The 15445-nt window shown below is 34.8% G+C and overlaps 1 protein-coding gene across 1 annotated transcript in view; it reads left to right on the top strand.

The window, feature by feature from the left end:
• The window catches only part of Col11a1 (collagen type XI alpha 1 chain), a 171228-nt gene that overhangs the window by 79341 nt on the left and 76442 nt on the right, over positions 1 to 15445 (top strand). Inside the window, exons 25-35 of the mRNA XM_070007851.1 lie at positions 3067 to 3120; positions 4263 to 4307; positions 5767 to 5820; positions 5901 to 5945; positions 8114 to 8167; positions 10380 to 10487; positions 13959 to 14012; positions 14904 to 14957; positions 15086 to 15130; positions 15225 to 15278; positions 15399 to 15443. Coding sequence (XP_069863952.1) covers positions 3067 to 3120; positions 4263 to 4307; positions 5767 to 5820; positions 5901 to 5945; positions 8114 to 8167; positions 10380 to 10487; positions 13959 to 14012; positions 14904 to 14957; positions 15086 to 15130; positions 15225 to 15278; positions 15399 to 15443 — 612 coding nt within the window. The remainder of the gene's footprint in view (positions 1 to 3066; positions 3121 to 4262; positions 4308 to 5766; positions 5821 to 5900; positions 5946 to 8113; positions 8168 to 10379; positions 10488 to 13958; positions 14013 to 14903; positions 14958 to 15085; positions 15131 to 15224; positions 15279 to 15398; positions 15444 to 15445) is intronic.

Raw genomic sequence — 15445 nt, 5'->3', positions numbered from 1 at the left:
GGGAGAGTGCCTAGTTTCTGAGTTTAAATCCCAGGTTGCAGATAAAGGAAGATCTGCTTTTAGGGAACATTGATATATGTGAATTTCCTTCCCTGGCCACTAGTGAAATACAGGGTTTAATTCATGAATGTCTCATGTCAGCAAGAGTGTTGTGTTGCATAGATGCTGCTTCTGACTTAATATTTTCAGCTTGTGAATTCAAAGCAATCTTATTCAATCAGAAAGAATAGGAGCTCAAAAATATGAGAGAAAATATTTTATTCTCATTAAATCTATATTAAAAATAAATGTTATTTTTTCTTATCATATATTTTGATTTATTTATTCTGAGTCAAATTTTGTTTTTCAAAAATTGGTAAAGGTATTTTAACTGCTTTTTAGTGTTACATAACATTTAAATATAATATGATCAATATCATATATGTCAAGCTTAAAATGTTTGTATGTTTGGACATTATTACAGCTTGAATTCTATTTTATGTATGATAAGATATCTCATAAAGATTAAGTCAATGATGTAAGCTGGATATGTCAACTATATTTTTTTCATACATTATTGGGATAAGTAGTGGATACATCCTGTGATATATGTTTCAGAACTCATATCCTTCATATATTAGTGTGCTTTTTGCCCAATAAATGGTCACTGTATGAGTTTAGGGTGAAACTTCAAGACACAAAATAAATGCCTGTTAAAAGGAGACAAGGGTGTAGGTCTGGAATCATTCAGACTGGGACTCTGTCACATATTGATGATGTTCTTTCATGGGATTCAAAGCAGACAAAAACAGTCTGCTGTCATAAAACTCATTCTCCAAGAGATAGATTGATTTCAGTTTTTTTGAGAAATCATCGTACAAGAGTTTTAATGTTTCTAGATGACCCTCAAATATAGAACAACACAAAAAAATCCATTTAGTATTTTTCGGTCACCAAGTCAATGTCATACAAGAATTCCACAGCTAGTCCTGTATTTGAGTATCATTTTGTTTTGAAGACACAAGACCACTGTCTTGAAAGTGAAAGTTAATTTCCATGATAAACAAAATTCTGCCATGAACAACTTAGTGTTGGGCAATAATTATTAATCACCCAATGTTGAATTACTTGACTTGAGTATGAATTTGCAGACTGATGAAGGAGATGGAAAACTGAAGTCCTTTGAATGAGAGGCAGTTAAATCTAACTCTCCAATTTGAAGTTTACTTTTAATTTATGTGCTCTGTAGTGACTTAATTAGTGCTCCTCTCTACAACTTGGAAGCATGGCAGTATACATGCATACATTACTAATTCTGAATCCTCTCTGAGAAAGGAAAAACTCTAAACTATGCTCTCTGCCTTTTCCATTATTTCTCAGTCATGGATAATTAATTGGCCAGTAAATAATAATGACTAGAACTAAATAACATTAATAATGTCAGCAAAACAGCTACTTTTCTATGAAGGGAGGGTATTCGTCTTTCAATAGGAGTTCTTACCATGTTCCAAACTTAGTAAGATATAATGACACTCAAAACTCTCTGTGGTTAAGAAGGTGGTAATATGATGAATACTTTTTATTATTTGTTATTTACATATTACATCATGCTAATTTACATAAATGCATATATTAATGAATTCTACGAGTAACTATTACAAAATATTTTTATATAATTAATTACTATCTAAAAATTAATAATTACTGAAATTTCTATTAATTTAATAATACCTGGAATTTGATAACTGGAATTTCAACTGGAATTTCTATTACCATGGAATTATAATCACACGTTCCTTAACAAAGGATGCATTCAGCCATTTGTCATTATATGAATATCACACAAAGAAGACATTGTTGGGGCTGGGAAGGTGGCTCAGTGGTAGAGCGCTTGCCTTGCATGCCTGAGGCGCTGGGTTGGATTCCCCAGCACCACATAAGCAAAAAGGAAAAAGCTGGAAGTGGCGCTATGGCTCAAGTGGTAGAGGGCTAGCCTTGAGCTGAAGAGCCGAGGGACAGCGCCCAGGCCCAGAGTTCAGGCCCCATGACCAGACCCCCCCCCCAAAAAAAGAAGACATTGTTCAACTACTTCTGTAGCCTCTTATTTCAATCATGATATCTGGTATCCTAATGCTACTTTCTCACACCTTTAATCTTAATTACTCAGGATGCTGAGATCTGATCATGGTTGTGTGCCAGTCCAAGCAGAAAAGTCTTTAACTAACTAGGAAAATGCTGAATTGGAAGTATGGCTCAAATGGTAGCCATGAGCCAGTAACACAGAGTGAGAGCACAAGACTCTGAGCTCAAGCTCAAGTACTAGTACACAAACACACACACACACACACACACGCGCGCGCGCGCGCACACACACACACACACACACACACACACACACACACACACACACACACACACAGATGTAGTAAATGGATATGTGTGAAGTTGCTGCCAGCATAATATGGCACAGTATTTCACAGCAAACTTTTCAATAAGTACAATTGTACTGTGGATTTATAAAAATTATAGTACAGTAAATATACAAATGAATAGTTATTAGCTTTCTCTAAAATTATATTATACATAGTATATATTCAGCACTATTATACAACTGGAAACATGGTTTGTTTGTAAAAGATAACCATAAATACCTGGGTAATTGGTTATCCCATTGAATTTAATGGCTGTGATTTCACTAAGGGATAGGAATTCTCCCACGGACCCATAGTTGTATATGTTGTCCATCTTTTCCTGAAACATGAGTACACAGTTCATGGCTGTATCTGAATTGGTGTATATTAACATTGTTTCTAATTAACTTATTACATATTCAGTGTTAAACTCTATGTACTCCAAGTCTATGGATTTCTGGTTTATTTTATTGTTTATTTTTAATTCCATCAATTGCCTTTCTTTACACATAAATTGTTAAAACATAATGTATATATCACTTTCAAATAAAAGCCACTATCTCAAGTTAAGTATGTTTTTAATAGTATATATAGTAATATATTCCTAAGAATAATGTGAAGCTCTTTGTTGTTTTCTTTGTAAAGATAAAAGTATTCTCCTTTTCTATCTGATTAGGGACCACAAGGAAAACCAGGACTTGCTGGACTTCCTGGTGCTGATGGGCCTCCTGTGAGTAATGATTATCTGGTCATGAGAATATTCATCTGGAGTCTCCAAAAGTAGATTTCTTGTATGTTTTAGTAATGATTATATGTAGATAGTCACGAAGTAGATTGTAACAGTTTCTCAAACTTGATCTCCCTAAAATACTATCTGTATTGCTAAAATTTTAGTAAGGCCACTACAATGACTTTTAAATGAACTTATCCTCGTGTGGCACAATAGAACCTTCCAGAAGCCTGTTGATTTTTCTTTTCCTCATGACTCATGAATTACAAGGAATCACAGTTTAGTTCCCATTCACAGTTTTCTCAACATGTGTTCGATACCCATGCCTTTCTCTTTCTATGTATTTTCACTAACTTATCTATTCATCCTCTCTTCCCTTTCTGTTGTTTGCTAGGCCTGGGTGAAACTGTACAGGTTCATAAAATATGTCACATGAATTTCATAAAAGTATTTCAGAATGTGAGACTTAGCTGCATCTGTCCTTTTCCCACACACGGAAGTCAATCATGCAAACATTTGCCCTTGTTTTTGAAAGAATTGTTAGTTGTGCATTTTTCCCTCTTCACTCTATGTAGTCAGATTTATGAGAGTCACAATACAAAATTCCTCATCCTCCTTCAGTGTATTGAGTGTAATTGTAATGCAGTTATGTAGATTTACTGATGCTACCTCAGGAATGAAGTTATTAAAGCTATCAGTATTTTAGATCTTGCTATGTGTTTACATTTCTCATCCAAATGCTGCTTCTTGCTTTTGAAGATATGCATGCTCTCCCTGATATGCAAACTATGTCATATTAAAATACTTTGCATATGTTTCTGAAATATAATTGAATTGAAAATGAAGAATGCATATTATCTTACTTGAAAGTGCTTTTTATCCAAACTCTCTAAAAAACATCGCCTATTGAATGCAATAGATACCAACCAAATCTGGACTTATTGTATTTCTTTCTAAATATAATAATTTCCAATATTATTTTGAGCTGGAAACTCTGAAGCAATTTTTAAAAATATTTTCTGAAAAGGTTTAAACAATGACCTCAATAGATTTGAATAAAAATCAGAGGAAGAAATTCATACTAATAGCTACTGTCATTATCATTGTATTTTTATCAATGTATATATCTTTGCTAAATACAGGGTCATCCAGGAAAAGAAGGCCAGTCTGGGGAAAAGGGAGCTCTGGTAGGTTATAAAGTATTCATTTCAATGACTGTCAACTTGTTTCCAAGTAAGGGATGTCTGGATTTATTCTCCATCATATGCTTTCTTTCTTGTTCAAGGAATGTGAATATTAGGAAATGAGTACCAGCAAATATTGTCACTCTTTGTGAATCCTGTTTATTTTATTAAATGGTTTTTTCTATAGTTTTCATATGAACCAGGTCTTGGTCATTTTTCAAATAATATAAAAGTGTGTCTTGTGTAATTTTAATTTTGTGTTAATAAATTTACAAAATAGAGTATACTTTACATTTTATAAAAATTCATCTCATACTCAATGCTTATGTTCAGCATATGTGGCATATGTGTAGTTTGTAATCATAATTGTAATAATGAGATTGAATAATAATTACTGAATATCATTAAATTGTTTATGTAACCCCCATTTTATATCTATGGATTACTTTTTGTCACATTTAAGGAAGAGGATATTAATTTTAAAAGCAATAATTATCAAAATTTCTCAATGGGACATCAAAATAAAAATTATTAGAATTATTTTGGGTTATAGTAGTAGTGTCACGATCATTTTTGTTTAGATACATTAGTATTATAAGCACAGCACTGAGATTCTTCTTATTACTACAGAAGTATTGCTATGCTTTGTGTATTTAAGTTATGCTAAGTTATGCTTTATTTCTTTTAGACCTACTAGACAATGGAGTCAATTATGGGAACTGTTTATTGTTGACTGTGTTTTTAATGATGAGAATTCTACAAACATATAAACTCTGTATTAGAAAATATTGATTTGGTTGTTTAATTTATCTATAGTAGACAGTAGACACAATGAAAAATTTCCCCCAAACATTATCTAAATGTTATTAATGTTTCTAAATATGAATTGTTTAAATGATTCATTAGAATGATATTTCTGTCACTCAAATGAATTAGTTCTGTTACTGTATGGATATATTTTCTACTATGATATAACAAAATGTTGCATGCTAGGTACTATATGAGGAAGAGAGGTTTAACCAGCTTATACTTTGGAAAGTGATCCCACAGTGTAGTCTCTGTGGAGGCCCTCTGTGCTGCACCACAAAATGTCCATTTTCATAAAGTAAGTGCAATGTGTGAGATCAAATGATGAAGCCAGAGGAGACTGAGGGCTTTTCTCCAGTTGCCTGCTTTCCTAGTTCTGGTGAGCACAGCATTAACCTCTTCCAAGGGAAGAATTACATCTGTCCCTCACAATGAGCAGCTGCCTATTACCAGTCCTACACCCTTCAAAGACGCCTTCACCTTTCTCATCTTTGTCGATCATAGCTGGCTACCACAACAAATGATAAGCTAACCAAGACATATTGCCAAATGTGAATATTAGGAACAAATATACCATATGGGATTAACATGATAGTATTTGTGTGAGTATCTTGTCAATGTGCTGTATATCTAAATTACAATGAATTCTTTGCAGGGCCCTCCTGGTCCCCAAGGTCCTATTGGCTACCCTGGTCCCCGAGGAGTGAAGGTAAATATTCAGCTGTTTTTCCCTTCTTCAATTTCACCATGGCATGCCTAGACACTTAATACTTCTTATTTCTTCCATAGGGAGCGGATGGCGTTAGAGGTCTCAAGGGATCTAAAGGCGAAAAGGTACACTTATCATTGTTAGGCCATTTTTCATTCCTTCTTTTTCTGGTATATAAAATCGCAACTTATTCAACTTATATTTTCTTTCTGAAATAGACTGAATATTACGTAGCAGACAATAAAAGTTTAGTTTTGTAACCTGTATTCTACAAACCTTAAAAAAAGTAACTCTTTGTATCCTAGAGTGAAGGTTACATTGTAGGACAGAAGCAAAGGTTTGTGTTAGTCTTGTTCCCAGGCTAACTTAAACTTTTATAAATCATATGGGTCGCCTCATGAATGGCTATGCTAGTGTTTGGACAGAGGAATATTTCTTCTTTATTCTATACCCAAGTCCACCAAATTCAAAATGTACTGTAACATATAAAGTTAAACGTCTTCTAAGTAAGTCAACTGGAGGAAAAAGAAGTCATGCATCACTATGTTACATACAAAGTGAAAGAGTTATGAGGAGGGAAGTACATGAAAACTAGGCAGAGGTAGGTGAAAGTTAACATCACTGTATGTTTTCCAGATATTTATGGAGTGTTTACTAAGCATCATGGTTTTGAAGGTCAGGAGAGTATTAGCCACCAAGTTGTTTATGATTCTTGGTTTTAATCTTTTTGTATGGAAACAAAAGTACCCTGCTCTCTAATAAGTGCCAGAAGGCATACTTTTGCAATAATGAGTAGGTATCTGGGGCAGACATAATGGACAGGTCAGTTTTAGGAGGAAAAAACTTAAGATCAGGAAAATCCTTCCCAGAAATAAACAGAAGCTGAGACTTGAAGAATGAAAAGTAAAAAGTCACCAGATATGCAGAGAAGAGACAGGACTTTCAAGTGTGTTGTGAAGGAAATGCAAGTAATTCTATGTTTTTCCTAGAAGTCAATCCCCAGACTTATGTGAGGAAGGAGGGGGAATTCCAGACATAATGGCTGAAAAAGCATAAAAAACATAAAAGCATAAAACACATAAAAGGCATACATCATATTTGGGCAGTTTGGAAGTATTGAGGACTTTTAAAGTAAAGCTGACTTCATCAGCTTTTGAGATTTGGAGTTACTTTGGGAAATATATAAATATGGAGATGCATGTATGTCTGTCCTGCCTCGTTTTGTTTTTATAACCAACCTCCAAAGTTTTGTCCTCAAATTCTCCATGTAGTATCCATTTCATTCAAGGAAGCAAAATACCAATCCTCCTTCAAAACTTCTCTGATTCACTTCTTGCCTAACCACCACCACCATCATCATTGTGCTAATAGCTTATATCCTCATTCTGCCTCCCTGGTACCACAATTAGAGCTGATGCTTTACTGTTTTGTTGTCATTGGTAAAGCCAAATTATTAAAATACAATAATGCTCATGCTCACTTAATATTATCCAAATGCAACTTATTATTCTTTAGGAATTTAGTATTTTCTTGAAATTAAAAAATAAATAATAATATAATAATAATAAAATAAAAAATAATAATGTTGATCCTGAAGCTTTTCGACTTCAGTGGGAATTCCATCTCTATAAATACCTATTGTTAAAGTATAGCTGTTTATAGAAATACTATAAATATTTTTGGTCTTCTTTGCAAGTAGATACCTGTTTCCAGCATTGTTGCTGGACAAATGATTTCACAAGGAACAATCGCTCTCTAGAAAATAATTTAATTGCATAGTTCTCACTTGAGAAGAGATGAGACTATGGAGTATGAGGTGAACTAGAAGGTTCATCTAAAAAGTAAATTACAAAAGAATAATTAAAAAATAAACAGAAGTATAAATTAATGATTAAAATATTTTCTCAGCTAAGGTTTCATAATCCACTAAATTGATTTTAAAGTTATTTTAAGTATTTACTATTTTTTATTTAAGTAGCATCAGATAAATGTTATTATGAGAGAAAGATAATTTTTTCCTTGAGATAGAGAAGCCATCACAGCCATACTTGTGAATAGTTCCATAGTTTACAGCAATAGTATAGGGTCATGGAAAGAATCTGGCGATAAAAGGAAGGGAACAGAAATGGAAAAGAAGGAAGCAGGTTTTCTACTGGGCTTCCTATGACTTAAAACAACTTTCCCCTAATATCTTACATATCTATTTATCTTACATAGCCATATGTAATATAGATTCTACCAAATGATGAGTTAAACTCTTGTTTATTCACTGTTTGTTGCTTGTTGTTTTTAGGGTGAAGATGGCTTTCCAGGATTCAAAGGTGACATGGGTCTCAAAGGTGACAGAGTGAGTAACAAGAAAATCTGCACTGATATCTAAAACTTTATATTTGCATAATCTTTTCTTATTTTGAGTACAGCCAGCTCTGGTTCTATAAAATGTTCATAATACCAAAGAATTTGCTCATTTAAGGTTTTATGTATAGATTAGTGATTACGATTTTTGAAACTTTGGGCCTGGGCGCTGTCCCTCAGGTCTTCAGCTCAAGGCTAGCACTCTACCACTTGAGCCACAGGCGCCACCTCTGGCTTTTTTCTTTTTGCTTATGTGGTGCTGAGGAATTGAACCCAGGGCCTCAGGCATGCAAGGCAAGCGCTCTACCACTGAGCCACCTTCCCAGCCCATTTTAATGGTTTTCTAGAAGTTATGTTGCAAACTTTTTTATAGGTCACGTCTGTACACAGAAGTCTTTATACAGATCCTTCTCTACTTTCAATAAAGTAATGGCCCCATAGATCCATTGTATTGGAAATATTGTAAGTTAAATATGCATTTAAAAGCTGGACTATTATGGCTCATGTTTAGCCACTCAGGAAGCTAAGATGTGAGGATCACAGTTTGATGTCAACTTGGCAAAAAAGACTGTGAGACTCTAATCTCCACGTGACCAGTCAAAAACTAGCAGTAGAGCTGTGGATCAAGTGATAGAACACCAGTGTGTTAGGCAGAGAAAGCCCAGAGGAAATGTGAAGTCCTGAGTTCAAGGCCCAGCATCAGCACCTCCCTGCCATACACACACACACACACGCACACTCACACACACACACACACACACACACACACACACACACAAATAATTTTAAACATGTACTTTAGCGACAGTAATTCATTGTAGGGAATGACTGGTTCACCTCAGGATCACACGGTGAATGAGATCCATATTCTGAGTTGCTGCTCAGCTTTGACGTATACTAGCTCACCTTGTGTTCCTATCCTGGAAATTCAAAAATCCAAGGACCTAATGCTCTTCCACTATTTCTGTAAATCCAAAAATCTGTAAAGCAAAGTCCTTATGTCTTTACAAATACTTCCTATGTTTATAAAAATAATCTCTGACTTGATTTTGACTCCAACATTATTTTAACTTCATGATAGTGAATTCACATAATCATTTTGTTTCTCGTTTTTAGTAACTCTCATTTGGTAACTTACATAGTCAACGCTTATAGAATAGACTTTTTGTTGGATACTTTTCCCCCAACTGTAAATATTTTGAACATGGTTTAGGTAGACTTGGTTTAGCTATGTATCTCAGAAGCTTAGATGTATTAAATATATATTGCTTTGGGGATTACTGGGATTTCAACTGAGGTCCTCATGAATATTATTTCTAATGCAGACAAAACTCTACCATATCATATTTATCATATATTATTGGATATTATTCTTCATATGTGGTTTTAAAATAATGATCAGCTTAATTCAAATAAGTGATTGGGTAGTTTTTTTATTTTCCCCTAAATTTCATGCATAGTGAACCATGCTTCCTCAAAACAATAAGCCAGCAACTTTCATGTTTATTCATTGTTATGGTGGTCTGCAATTTCAGAGTTGAAAAATAAAGTATATCTGGTAAGGAGTTTTAGAAAGCAAACAAAAGCCAATTAAATGCTTTCTTGGGAAGATTTATTCAATAACTTTCATAATCGTACAACACAACTGTTGTAAGAGCCATACTGTGAGATAGCTTTATTTCCCTAAATGTATAGAAAGTTTGTCCAGTTGGGAAAAATAACGTTCTCAACAGTTCTTAATACATAAAATATAAACAGCATGTCCAAATTAATGATTTTTGTGTGTTATAAACAATGGTTTTCAACAAATTGCCTTATCATCTTTCATCTTCTTTCTTCCTTTTTTTCTTTTGTATTCTTCCTTTTTGCTTCCTCCTATTCCTTTTCCTCCTGTCATTTTTTTCTCCTTTTTTTCCCCTACATCTTTTTTTTCTGGATCCCACAACAATTTAGTAAGCAAATTCATCTTATATGTGGTAACATCAGGATTCTATTAGTTTTCAGCATCAGAAGATACCTTGTTTCTTATTCAGTAACAAAATGGTTTATGAAGCCAAATATTTCCAAACCTCTTTTGGTCACATATGAAACGTATATAAAAACGTAAGACTCCAAGAATACATTATTGATCATCTGAAATCTCTGCCTATCAAAACATCTGAATGCATTTTAAGTGAGGAGAATGTTATTACTTTGTATTTCAGGGAGAAGTTGGTCAACTAGGCCCAAGAGGAGAAGATGGTCCTGAAGGCCCCAAAGGTCGTGCGGGGCCAACTGGAGACCCTGGTCCCTCTGGTCAGGCAGGAGAGAAGGTTGGTAAAATGAACTCCTCCCGTTCTTTTCTGGATAATACTGTAGTGTCACTTTAGAATGATTTTCACCACGGACATCAGGAAATGGTAGGGTTGTATGATATTGGAAACATGTCCATGAACTCCTGAGAATACACTCATGAAATGGGCACACTTTCCATTTTTACCCAGGCTTTTTCTTGTCTTCTCATGTGGGATCAGCCAGAGTTAAAGCTTCCACATTAAATATTGAGAATTTGAGTCTGACTAAAGTATCAAAGAACCAATGCTGTGATCTATTTATTGTTTGTACCAAGCAGAACTGTCTTTATTGTACTTGGTCTGTAAATATCCTTTTTTGAAATTAAATATAAACATATTTTCAAGTAGTATTTTAAGAAGTATTTGTGTCCAGGTCCATTTATGTTACATAGAAACATAACATGGAACAAAGATTATTTATGGTAAAATCACTTTAAGAGATTTTAATTTTAGGCCATTATCGACACCAGCTTAAATGTTTTGAAAGATTCCCAGGTAATTCTAATATTTACAGCTTTGAGACACACTGGACCATACATGCTAGGTCCAAAAGGTTTGCAACAGATTGAAGAGAGATAAGCTAGAGCTATCTATGATAAGCATTATCTCATTTGTACATTAAAGCCAAAGATAAGTAGTTGTTGTATGCTGGTGCTTTAATTCAAATACTTCTCTAAACACATTTTGTTTTTAAAGTGAGCATGCTACAAAATAAAGCAATTCCATGCTATTCAATGAAGTCATTTTTCCCACCTCTATACCTCCTACCTCAGGAGAAAATCATTATAGGTATTATATAGAGATTATGGGACAAATGAAAAAAAAAACATTTTCTCATGTTTTCTGATGGGACAGTTTCTAAAGGTTCACAAATGAAAAAGCTTGATATGTGTGATTGGATGAACCATGTAGTTGATTCCACCACGGGGCCGGCAAAGCCCTGCACCCCAGCACTTACTGCCCAGTTATTGGAGTGAAAGGCTCTGTGGCCTGGTTGCCAGCCCCACATTGTTGTTTGTGCTTTCTTTCCTACACTAGTCCCAGGCATTAGGAATCGCATCTGCCCACCGTTCACTAATACATACCCACTTATTAGTTATCTATCACCCTATTGAAAATACAACCACTTTTCCTGTCCATGATTCAAAAACGAATGAGTGCACATTCTAATGTAGCCATTATCAGAGAATAAAGATAACTTTGGGATCATAATCAGAGAATTTCATTAACCTTAACATTAGTGACACAGAATACGCTATGAAACCTTAATATCCCCAAGGCCACGTCATTATCAGTATGCTTCTTGGGGCTTGTTTTCATATTTTGCATCTGAACATGGCTTATCTGTGCACAGTTCCTTAATTCAGTGTATAACAAGTCATGAACTATGTTCTGAATTTATTGCTGTGCTTCACCCACTACAATTTTTAAGTTGTTCTTCACCTTTTAGTCTTTTGAGCATTGCATACACTAATCTTTGTGTGTGTGGCCTTATTTTATCATTCATTGGATATGTTGATAAACTTATGTTTACTAATCTTTAAGAGTGTAAGGCATAATATTTTGTAAAATTATACATGCACACTTTTATTGCAGAACACAATGCATAGTAAAATTTTACAAACATTTCTTTAGCTCATTTATCTATCAACCTATTTGTATTTTTACTAATGTAACAGCTTTGGGAGGGCTATTTCTTTAGAATAATGTTTTAAATATCTTAGTATTTGTAGTGTGTTGTGGAAACTGATTTTGCACTACATTTTATCCAGCTATTTTAGATTGAGAGATAACTTCACTGTACAGTGACAAAGTACTGTCACATTCAAGTATCTATTTTAAGAATTTAATGCTACACAAAAAGTAGCATTTGATTTCCAGCATTCCACAAGTAGTATATTTATAAATTCAGATTAATCTAATCTTTGAACAAGTAAGCAAATTTTGTTCAAAATGAAATTCGAAATTTCTTCTTTGTTTCTTTTCCTCCCTTCCTTCCTTCCTTTTTCCTTCCTTCCTTCCTTCCTTCCTTCCTAACTTCCTTCCTTCCTTCCTCCCTCTCTCCTTCCCTCCCTCCCTCTCTTCCTTCCTGCCTTTCTGCCCATCTGCCTGCTTGCCTTCCTCCTTCTTTTCTTTTCCTTCTCTTTCCTTTCCTTTTCCTTTCCTTTTCTTTCCTTTTGCAGATTTGGGGTTTAGACATAGGATTTGTGCTTGCTACACTGATACTGTAGTGCTTAAGTCATGCCTTCAGCCCTCTGGATATTTGTTGAGATAGGATCTTTCTTTTTTGCCAGGCTAACATGGATTACAATCCTTCTAATCTTCACTAGTAGCTGAAATAAAAGACATGCACCAGGAGACCAGTGTTTTCTTTCTGCCTGAGCTGGCTTGGAGCCATGATCCTCCTAATCATAGTGTTCCAGGTCACTATAGTGACAGATGCCTACCACAACTCTCAGCTACTGATTGAAATAAAATTTTGCAAACTTTTTGTCCACTCTGTCCTCCAACCTTAATCTTCCTGATCCCTACCTCCTTCTTAGTAGTAGGATTGTAGGCCTGAGCCCCTGGCCTGACAAAATTTCTTTTTATTTATTTATTTAATTTTTAAAACTTATCTTCAGTTGTACAAAGAGGTTCCAGTTCAATATATCTATTTATTAGGAAAATGCCTCTTGATCCATGTTATTGACACATATTTATACTTAATTATATCATTTATACTGAATGAGGAAAAAGTTACATATACTTACATTTAGTATCAGAAAAACAAAACAATGAAATAATTCTACTTATAACATCTAAATATGCTTCCATCTATATAAAATGACTTGAAATAACAGAGATTAGGATTTGCTTTTTTTTTTTTTGGTCGGTTGTAGGGCTTGAACTCTGGGCCTGAGTGCTGTCCCTCAGCTCTTCAGCTCAAGGCTAGCACTCTACCACTTGAGCTACAGTGCCACTTCCGGTTTTCTGGTGGTTTATTGGAGATAAGAGTTTCATGGACTTTCCTGCCCTGGCTGGCTTTGAACCATGATCCTCAGATCTCACCCTCCTGAGTAGCTAGGATTACAGGCGTGAGCCACCCGGCTAGGATTTGCTTTTTTACTATTATACCTCTGAGGTCATAAAGGTATAGTGAGATCTCTTTAGTTAAGGGTATTGTGTTTCTAAAGATGGTATATTTCTTTCTAAACAGAGACTATTAAGCAAGATAAAAGCATTGGAAATGTGTCCTAGGCAGTGATTTTTAATTTCTTGTGAAAATGAATATGAATAACAAAAGTACATTAACATGAATATTGGAAATCTTCCTTTCACATGTACAGTGTTGATGTTCTATATCTAAAAATTGATTCAGATTGACAAAAGCAATTCTATTTAGGGCATTTATATATGCTATATTTACATACATAGACACATATAGATACATTGTTTCTTTAATTATAGGGAAAACTTGGAGTTCCAGGATTACCAGGATATCCAGGAAGACAAGGTCCAAAGGTAAAATTATTCATTTATTTTTTTTCAGCCTATAAGAAAAACATTAAAATTAATCACTTATGATTCCTTTACAGTTTGTAAAAGACAAAATAAAGACTTAAAATTAGTTTCCTTCTGTTTGGTCCTCAGGACTGCAAATAAAAAGTATTAATATATTAAACATTAAACCTATTATGCATGTTTATTACAGATGTGTGTATATATGCTTGTATATGTGTGTGAGTGTGTGTGTGTGAGTGTGTGTGTGTGTGTGTGTGTGTGTGTGTGTGTGTGTGTGAGAGAGAGAGAGAGAGAGATAGAAAAGGGCCATACATAGGGCACGTAGACATCTAAAGTGCAGGGATAATAGGAACCCTGGCAATCTGGGATTGGAGGATCATGGGAAATAGGATCATGAGAAGTGCAGTTAGCTACTGCCTTATAATTGGAGTAAGGTCTTCCATGGAAGAAAATGAATATATTCTGAGTTCTACAGTGATATCCTTTAATTGCTCCCTAATAAATGAGATATGATAATATTTGATTATCTTACTTGTAAAGTTAAATACTAAAAATATGTGTTCCTTTTTAATCCATTCATACTTTTCCATGCTTCCAGGATTTCAGATACCATTGTAAGTTTGTTTATAAACTTGTTATAAACTTTACAATGTGAAAGGTATTTTATGATATCCTAAACTTACATATATGTTTACTTGTATGTTTGGATATATATGCATATATGTATATATATGTATGTATGTATATATATATATATAAATATATATATATATATAGTCAGCTGTGCCATATGACTGCTTTCCAAACGAATGACAGCTGTGACCCGCACATCTGAACACTGTAGAGTGTTTTTGTTTTTATTTTATTTATTTATTTTTTTTATAATTTTAGGGATCCACTGGATTTCCCGGATTTCCAGGTGCCAACGGGGAGAAAGGTGCACGGGTATGACTTACCTTGTTCTGAACTAGTTGGTGTAAATGTCCCTGAATGAGCACCAGTCTCTCATGAAGAAACTCGCTAATGTGGTTACCCTCATTGAGTACTGATGGAGTTTGCATTGTCTTTGGCAGGGAGTAGCTGGGAAACCAGGCCCTCGCGGTCAGCGTGGTCCAACGGTGGGTACTGTGTTTCACAACAATGACTTTCATTCGGGATTAATAATTTTAAGATAGTGTTTAGATCAGATCTCTTTTGTGCTCTCATTCGTAGGGTCCTCGAGGTTCGAGGGGAGCGAGAGGCCCCACTGGGAAGCCGGGCCTAAAGGTACCTTGGCAAATGTCATATTGGATGTCTGCCTCATCTCCTCTTCCAGAGGATGGAGGCTGTGCCAAAGAACCGAGACTCCTTCTTTTCAATTATTATTCTCTCTTTTCTTGTTGCCAGGGCACTTCTGGTGGAGATGGCCCTCCAGGCCCTCCTGGTGAAAGGGT

This window comes from Dipodomys merriami, unplaced genomic scaffold (genome assembly GCF_024711535.1).
Source record: "Dipodomys merriami isolate MVZ:Mamm:240054 unplaced genomic scaffold, mDipMer1.0.p SCAF_7, whole genome shotgun sequence".
Taxonomy (NCBI): Eukaryota; Metazoa; Chordata; class Mammalia; order Rodentia; family Heteromyidae; genus Dipodomys; species Dipodomys merriami.
The sequence above is the reverse complement of the archived record's forward strand: the minus strand, read 5'-3'. Positions and strand labels throughout refer to the sequence as shown.